The sequence below is a fragment of the Sciurus carolinensis genome, chromosome X, assembly GCF_902686445.1.
Source record: "Sciurus carolinensis chromosome X, mSciCar1.2, whole genome shotgun sequence".
Lineage (NCBI taxonomy): Eukaryota > Metazoa > Chordata > Mammalia > Rodentia > Sciuridae > Sciurus > Sciurus carolinensis.
In genome coordinates, this window is record NC_062232.1 from 40,864,136 (window position 1) to 40,878,384 (window position 14,249).

The 14,249-nt window shown below is 40.6% G+C and overlaps 1 protein-coding gene across 1 annotated transcript in view; it reads left to right on the plus strand.

Moving 5' to 3' along the window:
* Positions 1-1,165: 1,165 nt before the first annotated feature.
* Positions 1,166-14,249, plus strand: part of LOC124971450 (ubiquitin carboxyl-terminal hydrolase 27) — a 53,314-nt gene continuing 40,230 nt past the window's right edge. The window contains exon 1 of the mRNA XM_047535221.1: positions 1,166-1,413. Within this exon, the coding sequence (XP_047391177.1) occupies positions 1,166-1,413 (248 nt within the window). The remainder of the gene's footprint in view (positions 1,414-14,249) is intronic.

Sequence of the window (14,249 nt, forward strand, 5' to 3'; positions counted from 1 at the left end):
GTTTTTATAGGTGAGATTTCCATTGCAATGTAACAGATACTCAAAAACTCGAGTTCAATAAAAATAGGACTGATCAAAACATCAATGTTATGAGCTCAAAAAATATAGAATTTAAGAACAAAAACAAACAAGAGTTCTGGAAAAATGCACGGCTGTTAATTATTACTTTGTTGAAGTTCTGGTAAAAGATTTTTTTTTTTCACCTGTGGGGAGAGTCATGTCTGTTAGGTGGACTTGGTCAACAAGATCTTGTGGTGCCTATTGGATGCAGGGTCATATGGGGTGAGAGCTGGAGAAAGACATACTAAGTGAGATCATAAGTCTGGGAAAGATATCTAAATTCCTTAATATAAGTAGAGGAATCAGCAGAGAAGACCCTAAACGTTTCTCATCTGGGAAAGATCCTGGAGTGAGAATGGAACTTGGATTCCCACAATGCCCTCTGCACCAGTCACCTCAGGAGGAGAAAGAGCTCTGGGTTAGGCGGTGGGAGGGTCTGAAGAGAGCGTGTGCAAGTGCTAACAGGGGAGGAGGGAATGGAGTGGGTGGAGGGATGTTCTGGAGGAGGAGAAGGAAGGGAAATGGGAGGGCTCTGAGGAGGAAGGGGAGGAGGAGCTGCATCTGCAGGAGAAGGAGGGGGTGGGTGTGCAGGAGGAGGACAGGAAGAGAAGGGGGAATTCTGGCCAGGGCATGGAGGGGGTGGGATTTGGGACTGGCCTGGAGAGGAGAACTTGGGTGGTGGAACAGGTAGAAAAAAGGGCGGGGCGAGTGCCAAATTCCAAAAGAAAAGCTTGCAAATGGTCGTGAGTGCCCTTTGGTGGCCATCTTGAGCCATCATCTAAAACATACTGAGGCCAGGCCATGGTCAAATAAAAAACTAGCCGTTTATGGCTTAAGTCTTGGGGGAGTCCCAGTGTAGTGAATTACAGTAGAAACAGCCCAAAGGAGTTTTGGGGTCCAATGAGCTCCCGGTATTTCCCATTAGCTGTCCAACGTAATTTACCCAGGTAGATGTACAGAAGAAGAAAAAGGCATCCCAGTTTTAGCTTGTGCACACCAGAAAAACAGCGGATGGGCCAAAAGCCAAAACGTCTTTCGACTTTTGGGGGTCTAGAACGGAATAAATGGGGGGGGCAGGGAGCTAACTGGAGGCTGGGACATCTCCATGGGGGGGGTCTGTGTCGTGTGCAAAGGGCAGACCCTTGTGGATCAGATGGTAAAAATTGGAAAGGCAAATGGGAAAACTCCAGGAACTTACCCCGTCTGTTGCCGGATAAAGGGAACCGGGATGGAGTGGAATGGAGCAGAGCTGAGCGGAACGGAACGGAATCTCCTGGTTCTTCTGAGGGAGGGTGTGGATCTCAACCCCCATGCGGGGAATCCTGAAAATCCTTCCATGTTTCAGCACCAAATGTAAGCTCGGGCACAGTTAGTGGCCAAATAAATTGGACAGAAAGCGGCTGAAGCAAGCTTTATTGGAATTTGACTCTGGGGCAAAATTCCTAGAGACCCCCCAACACACACACAAGTCAGGATAGGGAGCTGGATATAGGCCAGAATGGGTGGGAGTCCTGCTGAGTGACAGGTGGAGGTAAGGGCTGTGGAGTTTTCCTGCCCATTTGATTGGTTGCTGTGGGGCACGCTGCCCTTTGCCTCAGTTGCTCTGCTGTCTGTCATATAGTCACCCAAATTCCGACCTAACATGTTATAACTCTTTTTATTTATACAAGAACCTGAAATTGATGTTGATTGCCTGGAAACAAATATGAACAGCACTATGTGCGAGGGTAGTGATGGCCCTGATGTGAAAGAGAAGATTTCAACTAATGTAGGGTGTGCCAAAGTTCTGGAAACAGGTACCTTATCCATTAAGAAGTCATGGGGTTGCTCTTTTCTGCAGTATTATACTTTAATAACAAATCTCACATACAAAGATTATTTGAAAGGTAGTTTCAGACATCTATACTTGATTCAAAGACATTTTCAGGAAAAAGAACAATTAGATAACTTGTTGAATTATAAAATATCAAACTATGACTATTTGGCATATATTTCATTTAAAACCCAAGGTAATTGATCAAATACTTTTTAAAGTATATAAAATCATTTAAAATATCCAAGTAGTATTTGGATGTTTAGATAGCACAGTAGTGCTTCTTTTTTTTTAATTTGCCAAAATTTTTTATGAAAAATTACTTTATATTTTAGACACTAGAAAATAAGTTCTCTTTTGGCTTTTGTATGTTAAAAATTCATGAGCCAGGATGATGTTACTTAATGGTATAGTACTTGCCTAGCATACATGAGGCCCAGAGTTCAATCCATAGTATGATAATAATAAAAACATAAATGAATAAATGTATGTATGTATGTCTTCAGCTAAGCTGAGAAATTGTACCATTTTCCTCCTCTTTTTTTTTTTTTTGGTGGTGCTAGAGTTGGAACCCAGGGCTTCCTGCTTTCATTTTTTATTTTATCTATCATTGTGGTGGCTTAAACTGGTATGACTAATTTATTATCCAAACTAGGACACTACTGAGAGTGAAAGGGAGTGATGTGAATATTACACCAGCACAATGGGGCCCAATGGAATGTCCACCCTACTGTAAATGTACCACTTAGCAGTTGAACTATATCAATGAATATTTTCACACTTTTGCACAAGAGCCCAACCAAATGAATTGCTGTTCTTTGAACTATTTAGTGATTTAAACAGTTTCAAGTATGATATTATTACTTTAGCTAATAATCATTATTAGAGTGCTTTAAATCAGTACACTTGAATGGCTTATTTGCTTCTTAGAGTTTTTGTTTGATTAATTTTTATAATTAAAATCACTATTTTGCCCTCTACTTAATATTATTGTTAAATGGGCTTAGATGATTTAATCTATTCTGGATTTTGAAATGTCTGTTTTCTCATAACACCAGAAATAGGGATGCATATTAAAAATTAGTGCTGGTATGCCTAAAGATGAACATTTGCATAGAAGTCTGTGCAGTGTTTAGAGTTCGGGTTTTAGTTTATCATATAAAACCCATACTATAGTGTCCTTTGTATATATGTGCTTTTATTGTCATCTCAGTAAAGTTCTGCTAAGTAATGTACCCAATTTTTGAATTTATATTTTAGGTGATGTTCAGTCATAAGTTAAAAAGAAGACAAGCTGAAGCCATACATATTGTTGGTGCACTGAAAATTTCACTTACATTTTTCTCAATAAAGTTTTATAATTTTCTGTGAAGAAGTCATGTCTTTTGTTAAATCTGATATTATTGTAAATTAAATGGCATCTTAAAACTGTCCATGTTATGTAGGGTGCTGTGGTGCACTCCTGTAGTCCCAGCTGCTCAGGAGGCTGAGGCAGAGGAGGATCATGATTTGAAAACCAGCCTCAGCAAAAGTGAGGTGCTAAGCAACTCAGTGAGACCCTATCTCTAAATAAAATACAAAATAAGGCTGGGGATGTGGCTCAGTGGTTGAGTGCCCCTGAGTTCAATCACTGTTAAACCCCCCTGCAAAAAAAATACTCTCCATGTTGTTTATATTTGGTACAGTGGTTTTCGTATGTTAATTTCTGCATCTTTAAGCCTTGCTAAACTGGTTTATTCTACTAGTTTACATCTTTTGATTTTTCTGCATACACAACCATACCTTATGTAGATAATAACCATTTTGTTTCTTTCTTTTGAATCTTTATACTTTTATTTTTTGTCCTTACTTTAAGACACTGGTTTGACCTTTAAAGTACATTGGTGACTAGAAGTGATGCTAGTAGACATGTTTGTCATATTCCAAAATTCAAAGGAAACATTTTCAATGTCACTATGATGAATTCTCTAGTGTTTTATTGCATATAGATACTGTTAGGTTAAGAATGTTCTTTTTGTTTCTAGTTTGCCAAGAGTACTTACTATGAGCTGGCCTTGTTGGCACATGCCTGTAATCCCAGTGGCTCAGGAGGCTGAGGCAGGAGGATCACAGGTTCAAAGTCAGCCTCCGCAATTTAGTAAGCTATAAGGAACCTAGTGAATCCCTGTCTGAAAATAAAAGAAAAAAAGTGCTGGGAATGTGACTCAGTGGCTAAAGCACCCTGAGTTCATTCCCTGGTACAGAAAAAAAAAAAAAAACCCAAAAAGAAAACAAAAAAAACCCCCAACCAAACAACAACAAAGTACTTAATGATGAATTATGACTATGTGTTGAATTGTATCACTTGTTCTGTATCTGTTGATGTGTGTTTTTCTATTAATCTGCAATGGGGCATTCATAGAATAAGCCCAGTTTAAAGCATGACGTATTGTCCTTTTGATATATTGCTGCTTCCTTGTCCTCATGATTAGGATTTTTGCAGTTTTGTTCACAAATGAAATAGTCCTGTAAATGTTCGTGTGTATTCTTTGTATTGAGGTTTTTTTTTCGTTTTTTATTGTTTCTTTTTAGTTACACATAACATTAGAATTCATTTTGACATAGTTAAAAAAGCATGGAATATAATTTACACAAATTCAGTCCCTGGTATTTCCCTCTTTGTCTCATTCCTTCTACTCTACTGATCCTTCTATTTACTTTAGATTTTTTTTAGTTGGTGTCTTGTGGATATACCTGATGGTGAGATTCACTGGGTGTGTTCATATATATACATAGGAAAATTAGGTCAGATTCATTACACTGTTCTTCCCTTATCCATGTCAAGGTTTTTTTTTTTTAAATAAATAGTTGTAGATAGACACAATACCTTTATTTTTATGTGGTGCTCAGGATCAAACCTAGTACTTCATACATGCTACACAAGCACTCTACCACTGAGCCACAACCCCATCCTTGTGTTAATCTTGTAACAAATTTATTATAGCCTCATAAAATGAGTTGGGATGTATATCCTCTATTTTCTATTTTCTGGTAGAGGTCATAGTACATTTGATCTCTCTCTTAAGTGTTTGATAGTTTGCTAGTGAAGCCATGGGTCTAGAGTTCTTTGTAGGGAAGCTTTAAATTAACGATTCAATATCTTTATAGAAAGAACTATTTCAGTATTCTGTTTTTTCTCAGTTGGATAATTTTATTTTTCTAGTGCTTTGTTCATGTTATCTAAAATTTCATTATATAAGATTGTCCATAATATACTTCTTATACTTGTTAATGTTTGTAAGACCTATAGTGATGCTGTGGCTCCACATGACTCACAAAGGGTGAGCCCAGAACAGGGGCTCAAGTCTTGGGCATGGCTGAAAGCATGGGGAAGCAACTTCAACTACTGGTTCCAGGGAATAATTTACCCCAGAACAGATGTCAGCATGCAGGAATGAAGAGCAGGTGTGTATATTCCAGGAAGAGCCCCTTCCCTGAGTCCTGGTGGTAGCTGGCTGTGGCCTAGTGCATGCTGGTAGTCTTGTGGGACTGTGCTACCCAATTTTGCCTTTGCAACGTTCTGGTGCCACCAGCCCCTCAGCACAAATGTTCACAGAGGCTTCTCAAGTCTGCCCAACCTTCTCTTTCTGGTGGTAGCTCCATAGGCTTCACCTCTCCTTCCACCTATTAGGGATTAAGGATCTTTGGACTGTTTCCCATAGCTTAGGTCCTTTTCTCAGCCAGTGGTGTCAGTTCTAGATATATCCTTGTGGTGCCTTGTCCCCATGGCAGGAAGAGCTGAGTTCTACCCATGGACTGCTCAGCATCTACTGGGACAGAAGGCCAGCTGCCAAATTCTCATCCTACCCTTGGTTTTGGGAGTCTGACGAGGAGGCAAGGAGCTGGTCTGGACTCGACTCCAAAGAACACTTGATAAGATGGGCAAGGGGAGGTGCCACCTCAGGTTGAGTGGCCTTGGATACAGCCAAAACAGTGTGCTGCTCCCTCAGGATCTGGGGTGCAGGCCTGCCCACAAATGAAGCTGGAGTTTCATCCTTGGTGGGAAGAGCAGGACCTGGGTGGGAGGGGAGACTGGGACAGGCTGGGATCAGGCTCAACTACTGGAATGATGTATCTTAATTCCTGCCTGTGCTTCCCAGGACCCCACTGTGGTGGGACACTACATAGCCTCAGAAACATTTCTGGACTTGTCAACCATTTGGCTTCTGGTCCCACATTGCTGGGGGGATGCCTGCATGGATGAAGGGAAAGATAGGGGAGGAAGAAGAGAGGTACAGGGGATGCAAAGCCTATACTCGATGAACAGTGTGGAGGTCCAAGTTACTCTCTCCAAGAAGTCTTGCTGGAGTGTAGTTGATAGTACCTGGATGGGAAGAAAAAATGAGCTGGCTTTGGTTCTATCTCTTAAAAGCTGTATGTCTGCATTTAACATGTAGATGAAGCTCTTTTGAGTCTCAGCTTCATAGGCTGTAGGATATAGTTAATTCCTTCCCACAGAAATTCCATATTGATTACATGAGATAAAAAGTGGCAGTTGCAGTGTACTAAACACTGTGAATGTTGATTGCATCCAAATCAAAATTTTCTCTGAGACCTGGCCTAGGGGCCTGAATACATCAGAGGTGAGGCCCTTCAAAAGACATACCTAACATCACATCACACTTTCCCCACCTTGTAGACTGCCAGCTCTCTAGCTGTCCCACATTTCACTGTCATCTGATCTGGTGTACCAGACAACCCTACTTGCTCACTAGTACATAGGTGAGTACAACCAGTATCGTACTCAAGGCCTGTAATTGAGAGCTAGAGGCAAGAGCAGTCCCAGCTCACATTTAATGTTTGAGATACAATGCTAATCAGAAGCATGCTGTAGAATAGTGTGTGGAATATGGCCTCTGTATGTAATATACAGTGTGTATAAAATGTGCTTGCTTATTTATGGATGAATATGCCAGAAATTGCTAACATTGGTTATTAACTAGTTCCACTGGGATGATGAGCAGGGAGAAGAGGGAACTTTTAATTTTTACTAATCATTATTATTTGAATATTTATATCATGAGCACGTATTACTTTTATAGTTAAAAACAAAGTCAAAAGATACCAAAGATATGTTGCCATATCAATGACTATCATATCAATATCACATTGATGCCACATAATGTTTTAGCTGACAAACTACATATATGGTGGTAGTCTTGTAAGATTGTAATGGAACTGAAAAATTCCTCTTGTCTAGTGATGTCATAGGCATTGTAAATTTTCAGTGCAACACATTACTTTGTGGTGATGCTATTGCAAAGAAACTGCTAAAATCTGGATAAAAGGGCAGCACATATAATCATACACTGTATGTAATACTTGATAATTATAGCAAATTACTATGTCACTAGTTTAGGCATTTAACACTTTTATTGTTATTTTAGAGTCTACTCCTACTTATAAAGAAAGTTGACTGTAAAACAGTATAATCTGTCACTGACAGCAGCCCCATGTCATGTTTATTACATCGGAAAGCCATGCCAAGTGATTGAACTATACCATCTGGCTTTGTGTAAGTACATGCTTTAATGTTCACATGGTGATGCAATTGGCTATTAATGCATTTCTCAGAACGTATCCCTGTTGTTGAGCAATGTACAACTGTAGATGGTGGATAGATGGATAATAGATATATGTAAATGATATGAAGATAGATAAAAGCTAAATGAGACAGATATCTGTGTGCCTCAATTTGCTCATATGTGAAATGGTAGCTATTTCATAGGATTATTTTGAAGATTAAATGATTTCATGTGTTCAAGTCCTTGGAATGGTGCCCAGTACACAGTATGTGCTCAGTAAATGTTCTACTTAGATGGTGTGAAATAGGTTGAGGAAGACAAGCTGGCTGGATGTGATAATCTCTTTCGCCATCTTGTGGTTGGTGATGCATAGACCTTGCAGCAACATCAATGCTAAAAAGCAGATGCTTGTTTGCATGTTTTCTGTCCTCTTTGTAATTGAGTGTAGGAGTTCAGACTTTAGTGGGATGGAGGAACTGGGACTTTCACAATAAAAAGTGGTTTAAAGAAATAAATAACATTATGAATGGGTAACTGAATGATGCTTAGAGAACCCTTATTTTTAGTCATCTTTGATTCCAGGTGTTACTGATCCCCAGTCTGACAGTGACAAAAAAGAAACAGAAAATTGACTGATGTCTGTTTATCTTTGGATTACCTAACTCCTTAGTTACATGCAATGAAAAAACTTCTAGTTTCTTAAGCAGAAGGGAATTTTAAAGGAAAACAACTAAAAGATAGTTCAAGAGAACCTCCCAATTGGCCAGAAAATCTGACTTGCAGGGTGGGGATTAGGCCTCAGAAGTTGGGGCAATCCTACTTCCTCTGGGAGCAGACATTGCTGAGGCTTTCTGGGACCATGCAAGTATGACATCTATTGTAGCTGCCTGTGAAGACTCAGTAGCTCAGCCATGATCTTAGCACCATCACGAGGTGGCTTCCACTAAACATTTGATTCTCTCTCTTGATCCAAAATCTTGATGGGGAACATCCAGTTGGTACAGCCTAGGGCTGAAGCCTCTCCTCTAGGCTGAGCTCTGGTTTCCATATTAGGGATGCAGGACTCTTAGTGAAAGGATTTCTGAAAATTTGAGGGGCCATTTAGAAGAATTTGGGTAAGGCAGGGGATAATGATACTCTGATTCCAGGGAGAGGATTAAACATGAGTGCGTCAGATGACCATGTCCTGCCCATCTAGTGGTAGGTTGTAGATATTGATCAGACATAACTAGGAATCTAGGTCTGATTTGATGGTCAGATTCCATATTGGTTATTCACAGGAGAGGCATGGTGATACCAGGTAGGAGGGTTATTTTGGCCTGGGAACTCCATGGGAGCAGGGACCATGTCTGACTGGTTTGCCACTGTACTCCATAGCAGCTGGCTCAATTGCCTTACTACATAAATGAAGGAATGATGGAATGAATGAACCAACTTAGCTGGTCACTTACCTTATGTAGTTTTAAGTTCCTATTGACCCTTCCAGCTCCTCATCTTGACAGAATGCTGTTTGGTGGGGGGGTGTTGTTATATAAAGGAGATCAAAAGAGAGGTAGTTTCACTCATAGCATATTACACCTTCTCATAGGTTTTCTGACTCCCTTTCAGGAGGCTACTCCCCTCCACATTCAGGGTCTCCATTCTAAGGGAAAGAACAGTTAAGTCATGCCACCAGATTCTACCATCCAACCAGATATTTTCTAGATACAGTTCTGAACTCAGGACATATTTCCAGGAGGAATAGATGAAACATTCCAAAAGTGGCATTGCTGCGTCTGAAGTTCTGTTGGAATTTAACTTTTACATTCAGTGGATGACTCAGCCAGTGGCCTTGACATTTGCTTCTCATCAACAAGGGCAAGTTCCCATTTCCATTTCTGGTTACCACTGTTGAAAGACCACCAGAGGGAGCAGGCGTGCCTCTGCTGTGGTGGAACATGGCAATTCCTGTTTGCACCCTGCTCTGCTCTAGAAGATACTGCTGTTGCATAGCAACAGGGAAGCCAGTCATGCCCTGGCTCTATGCCTGTCACTAACCCCCAGTGAGACATGGAATGTAAAGACTTGTCTTCTGATCACACCTACTGAGACACTTTGGAACTTACTGGTCACTTGAAATGTGGGCTGTGATCTCTCATCATTTGGGGGCTCCAAGACCCCCCGCATGTTCTGTGAATTTGCTAGAAAGACTCATGGGATTCAATATATAGTTGTACTCATGGCTTAGATTATTATAGCAAAAGGATATACGATAAGATCAATGAGGAAAAAAACAACACAGCATCCAGAGAAGTCCATGTAAAAGCCTTCTTATATTCTTCCCCTGCTATGAAGAGACACACTGTTCCCCAAGAGTGAAAATGAGTAATGTCTTTGCAAAAGGAAGTTCATTTAGTTGCCCAAAGGTGTCCTTTTGTTGTTAGCAATAAATCCAGGACTATTCCCAGCTTTTAGAGACCACCACATTCCTTAGCTTGTGGTCCCTCCTCCACCTTTAAAGCCAGAACAATGAGTTGAGTCCTCAAGTCCACAGCTGAAAAAGGTTCTCTCACTTCTTAGGACTGGGTCCTTTTTAGATTGGGCCCACCCAGATAATTCAGGATAATCTTTCCACCTCAAAGTCCCTATCTTTAATCACATCTTCAAAATCCCTTTAACCGGGCTAGGGTTGTGGCTCAGTGGTAGAATAATCACCTAGCACATGTGAGGCACTGGGTTTGATCCTCAGCACCAAATGAAAATAAATAAATAAATAAAGATATTTTAAAAATCCCTTTTACCATGTAAGTAACATTCATAGGTTTTGGGGATTAGGATGCAGACATTTTTGAAGGACCTTATATTCTGCCTAATACAAGGACCACATTTCCCAGATGCCAGTCATGGACCAGTCTTGAAAGCATGCCTTTCTAAAGACAAGTCTCAGATCTGCTATGGTAACTCTTCTGCACATCCATGCATATCTAGAGGAAGATGGCATCATGAGTGATAGGTGATAACATCCATTCCAATTGCATGTAACTCTTCTTATGCTCATAGTATCTTGGACTTAGACAACCAGATCCAGGACCCAACCCACAAAGATGTCTTATACTCCAGATTCTAGTATGACATGCACATGATAACTTCAGGATGGGGCAGGACTGTCTCTTTCCCCTTCCACCCTGATGGGAGTCAAGACCAAGGAAACTGTTAGGTCATGATGATTATTAGCATAGGGCTTGTCAGAAAATATACTCCATTTAAAATTCTTAGCTGTGTACCAAGTTATTTTCTGAGATTCTCATGTCCTCATGTGCAACCCTATTATCTTATAGATTTATTTGAGAGAATAGGTAGGCTCACTTTTATTATCTACCTTTCTCTCTCTTGAACTTTTCTCTCTTTATTGACAAACATTTCTTTTTCTTCTTGTGAAAGCATGATACTGTGAATTATTAACCTTTGTTTTTCACCCCCAGTTCCAGCTTGCCCTTTACTCCTGACCCTGCTGCAGTCACAGCAGGTCCAAGGCTCCAGCCTGAGAGTAGAGTTATTTCAGCAGAAATGCAAATTGAATCAAGGAGTCCAAGATCAGCTTTTGAGTTACAGAAGAGATTTTAGAAAATTTGCGGTGAGAAAATAGAACTGAATGAAAGGCTTTTTGAGTCATAGGATCTTAGGTCTTGTAAATACCGAAAGATAAGGACCTCTGGCTTACTGAGAGGCACAGAAGGATATGTGACCCATCCAAGGGACTTCCAGCCATCCCAGACTAGATAAAGGTCCCACATACTGAACAGAGTGTTGAAAGGGAGGCAAAGGGAAACTGATGACATTCAAGGCCAAGGGACTTCAGTCTGCATTTCAGACTGCATTGAAGCCTTGAGGAGAATCTCAGTGCCTCTCCCTCCCTCCCTCTTTTATCTTTCCTTCTCTTCCTTCCTTCTTTCCCTCTCCTCTCCACTCCTCACTGCTCTCCCCATGACTCTTCCCACTCCCCAACTGGATTTGGGTTCCATTTCATTTCCAAATATCTCCATGATATATCCTAAAGGGCCAAAAATGCCATTCAGATAGATAGTTTTTAGTCTGGGCCCTGGGAGCAAGAGAACAAAAGAGAATCTGTGCTCTTCATGGAAAACTGGGCACCAACTATGGGACAGGAAGAGTTGGAATCCAGAGGCCTATACTATGTTATCTATGTATCTATTTATGTATCTATCTTTCTATTTATTTATTGGTACCAGGAATTGAACCCAAGGGGCTTAACCACTTAACCACATCTCCAGCCCTATTTATTTTTTTGTTTATTTATTTTTATTTTGACAAGTGTCTCACTAAGTAACTTAAGAGTCTCATTAAGTTGTTAAGTATGGCCTTCAACTTGCAATCCTCTTGCCTTATCCTCCTAAGTGCTGGGATTACAGGCATGTGACACCATGTCCATCCTGTATTGTGTTATTAAAGACTTAGAGTTTGCCTGGTGTGGGACCTTAAAATAACATTTTAGGGCCTCTGAGAAAAAAGACAGTGCCTTGCTGGCTTGAATGTCATGTGAAGATCCCATCCCTCCCATTACTGAAACCGTCATGAGATCTCCTGACAGCAAGGAGACAATGTCCAGATCACAAACAAAATGGCCCAACACACTCAGAGACACAGCCATTTGCTCTGGGGTCAGCTTTTCATGGAGAGACATCAGGTTCTTCTGTTTCTGGTGGATGGGTACCTAGCCAGTGCATCGAGCAAAGGATGATGTCAGAATTGAATTTTGAAGGAGTAAAATTGGAGCAGATCAAAGTTATTAACCATTCAGTAATGTTCATTCTTCTCTGCTGGCAACTACTAACACTCCATGGCTTCTAGCTTAAAAACCCTCTGAATTTTGGGGAGACTTTCCTGTAACTGCTAAAGAAAACAAAAATGTCCTAAGAGTGCTGTGTATTATGGTTAAAAGTGACTGAATATTGTTCCTCCAGCTGAGTTGCATGGATGCACATCATGGGGAACCACAGATCCCATTGAATTACAGGCAAACCACAGTGTTCCAGGTGTTTTTTTGTGCATTTTTCAAGGGAGAGGAACTGCAGATTCTGTGATCATATTCTCAGAGGGGTCCGAGACTCAAGAGCAGGAGGGAGTTCTGAATCTGTGCTTTATTAAATGTGGACCCCATGAAAACTCATTTAAAACCCCCACATCATACTTTCCTAGCCTGTGGAGTGGAAAAAGCAATACTGAGCACACAGTGTTATTGTGAGGAATTAATTAGAAGGTGCATTTTAAATAAATCGATTTTAAATGAGACATATTACTGTGTTAGACCTTTTCCCCTCCCCGCAAATGAATAGCTCTGTTAAAGGGCAATCAGTTAAGATTTGGGATATCAAAGATACACATTTTCCAAGAATATGTATGTATACAGTTTATATGTGGCATAATGCTGTGTTAATTCTGTATTTTAAAAAGGAATGATTTTCAAGGATTAATTGGTATTGTGTGCTTTAAAATGATGATGATGATAATGATGATGATGATAATCAGACAATTCTGTGTACTTGTGTAGCCAGTAGTCTTATTTATCTCATCAGTTGTTGACAAAGCCCTCCTCTTACTCTTGTAAATGAAATGAGGCTATTGCTGGGTCCGCAGTGTTTGGTTGCCATGGTTTGAATTCGTTTCATAAGCTGTTGCTTGGCAATCCCACGCGTCAGCTGGCTTTTTTTCCTCAGCACTCTCGCCACACGCTGTCTGAAGTATAATGAGACTGAGGCTGGGCAAAAGAGGATAGCAGTCCCCAAGTCACTTTCTGTCTTCCCATGTTTATTACCATGATGCTTGGTAAATGTATTGAGAGAAGAGTAGTGGAGTGGTTATGAACATGGCATTTACACAGACCTGGGTTCAAAGTTTGGCTCAGGCTCTGACTTGGTGTGTCCTTTAGCAATTCACTTAGCAGTCTGAGTCTCAGTTTCCCTTGTATGAAGTGTGTATGTATTGCAGGGGATGATAATATTCAATTTCTGGAGTGGTTGTAAGATTTGGAGGAGAAATTCATTTAAAGCACCTGCACAGAGTAGGTGCTCAGGAGCTGTAACCTGTACTAATAAGGTTGATGGGAGATGGGAGAGCCATAACTTTCCTTGTTATTTAGCAAAAATGCTCTGATGTAGCAGCCAGTTTGGATTTAATTTGTACAGTTGTGGCCTACTTTTCTTTAAGCATAGTATGAGTGGGCCCACTGAAAGTCCATAGAGTAAAATAGAAATTTATAAATGAACTAACAGGACCAACCAAAAGAATAGGGGATGCTGTGACAAGAAGGAAAGTGGGGATGCTGCAAACAGAAAGTATCAATAGGTGCCCACTCCAGATACTGGGTGGCTAGGTACTGTGCATTTGAAATGGCTGTCATGGGGTAGACCTGTCTCCTTCCTAGATAAACACATACCTAGGGGTAGTGTTGTGCTGATAAAACAATTCTGAGGGGCAGAAAAATCCTGATTTATGTCATTTGCCTATGCCCATGGTGTAAATGCTCATACTATTGCCAAGGTCAAGCTGCCAACATTATGTCATTGAATGGAATGTGGAGTTGGAAGGAGTAGCCCACAATTGGCTCTAGGCCCATTGGAGCGTATTCCAAAACAGAACTATCCCTTCTCTAGGGGAAGCTTTAGTATTTTTTTCTCATTGGTGATCTTTTCCAAAATGTCTCTGGTTTTACGGCAGTTTAGAGAGTTCGGTTCTCAATACAGCTCTTCTGTCCTTTGATTTTGTTTGCACTTGAAAAATATGGCTGAGAAAATCTGTTTTGCATACCCAGCCCA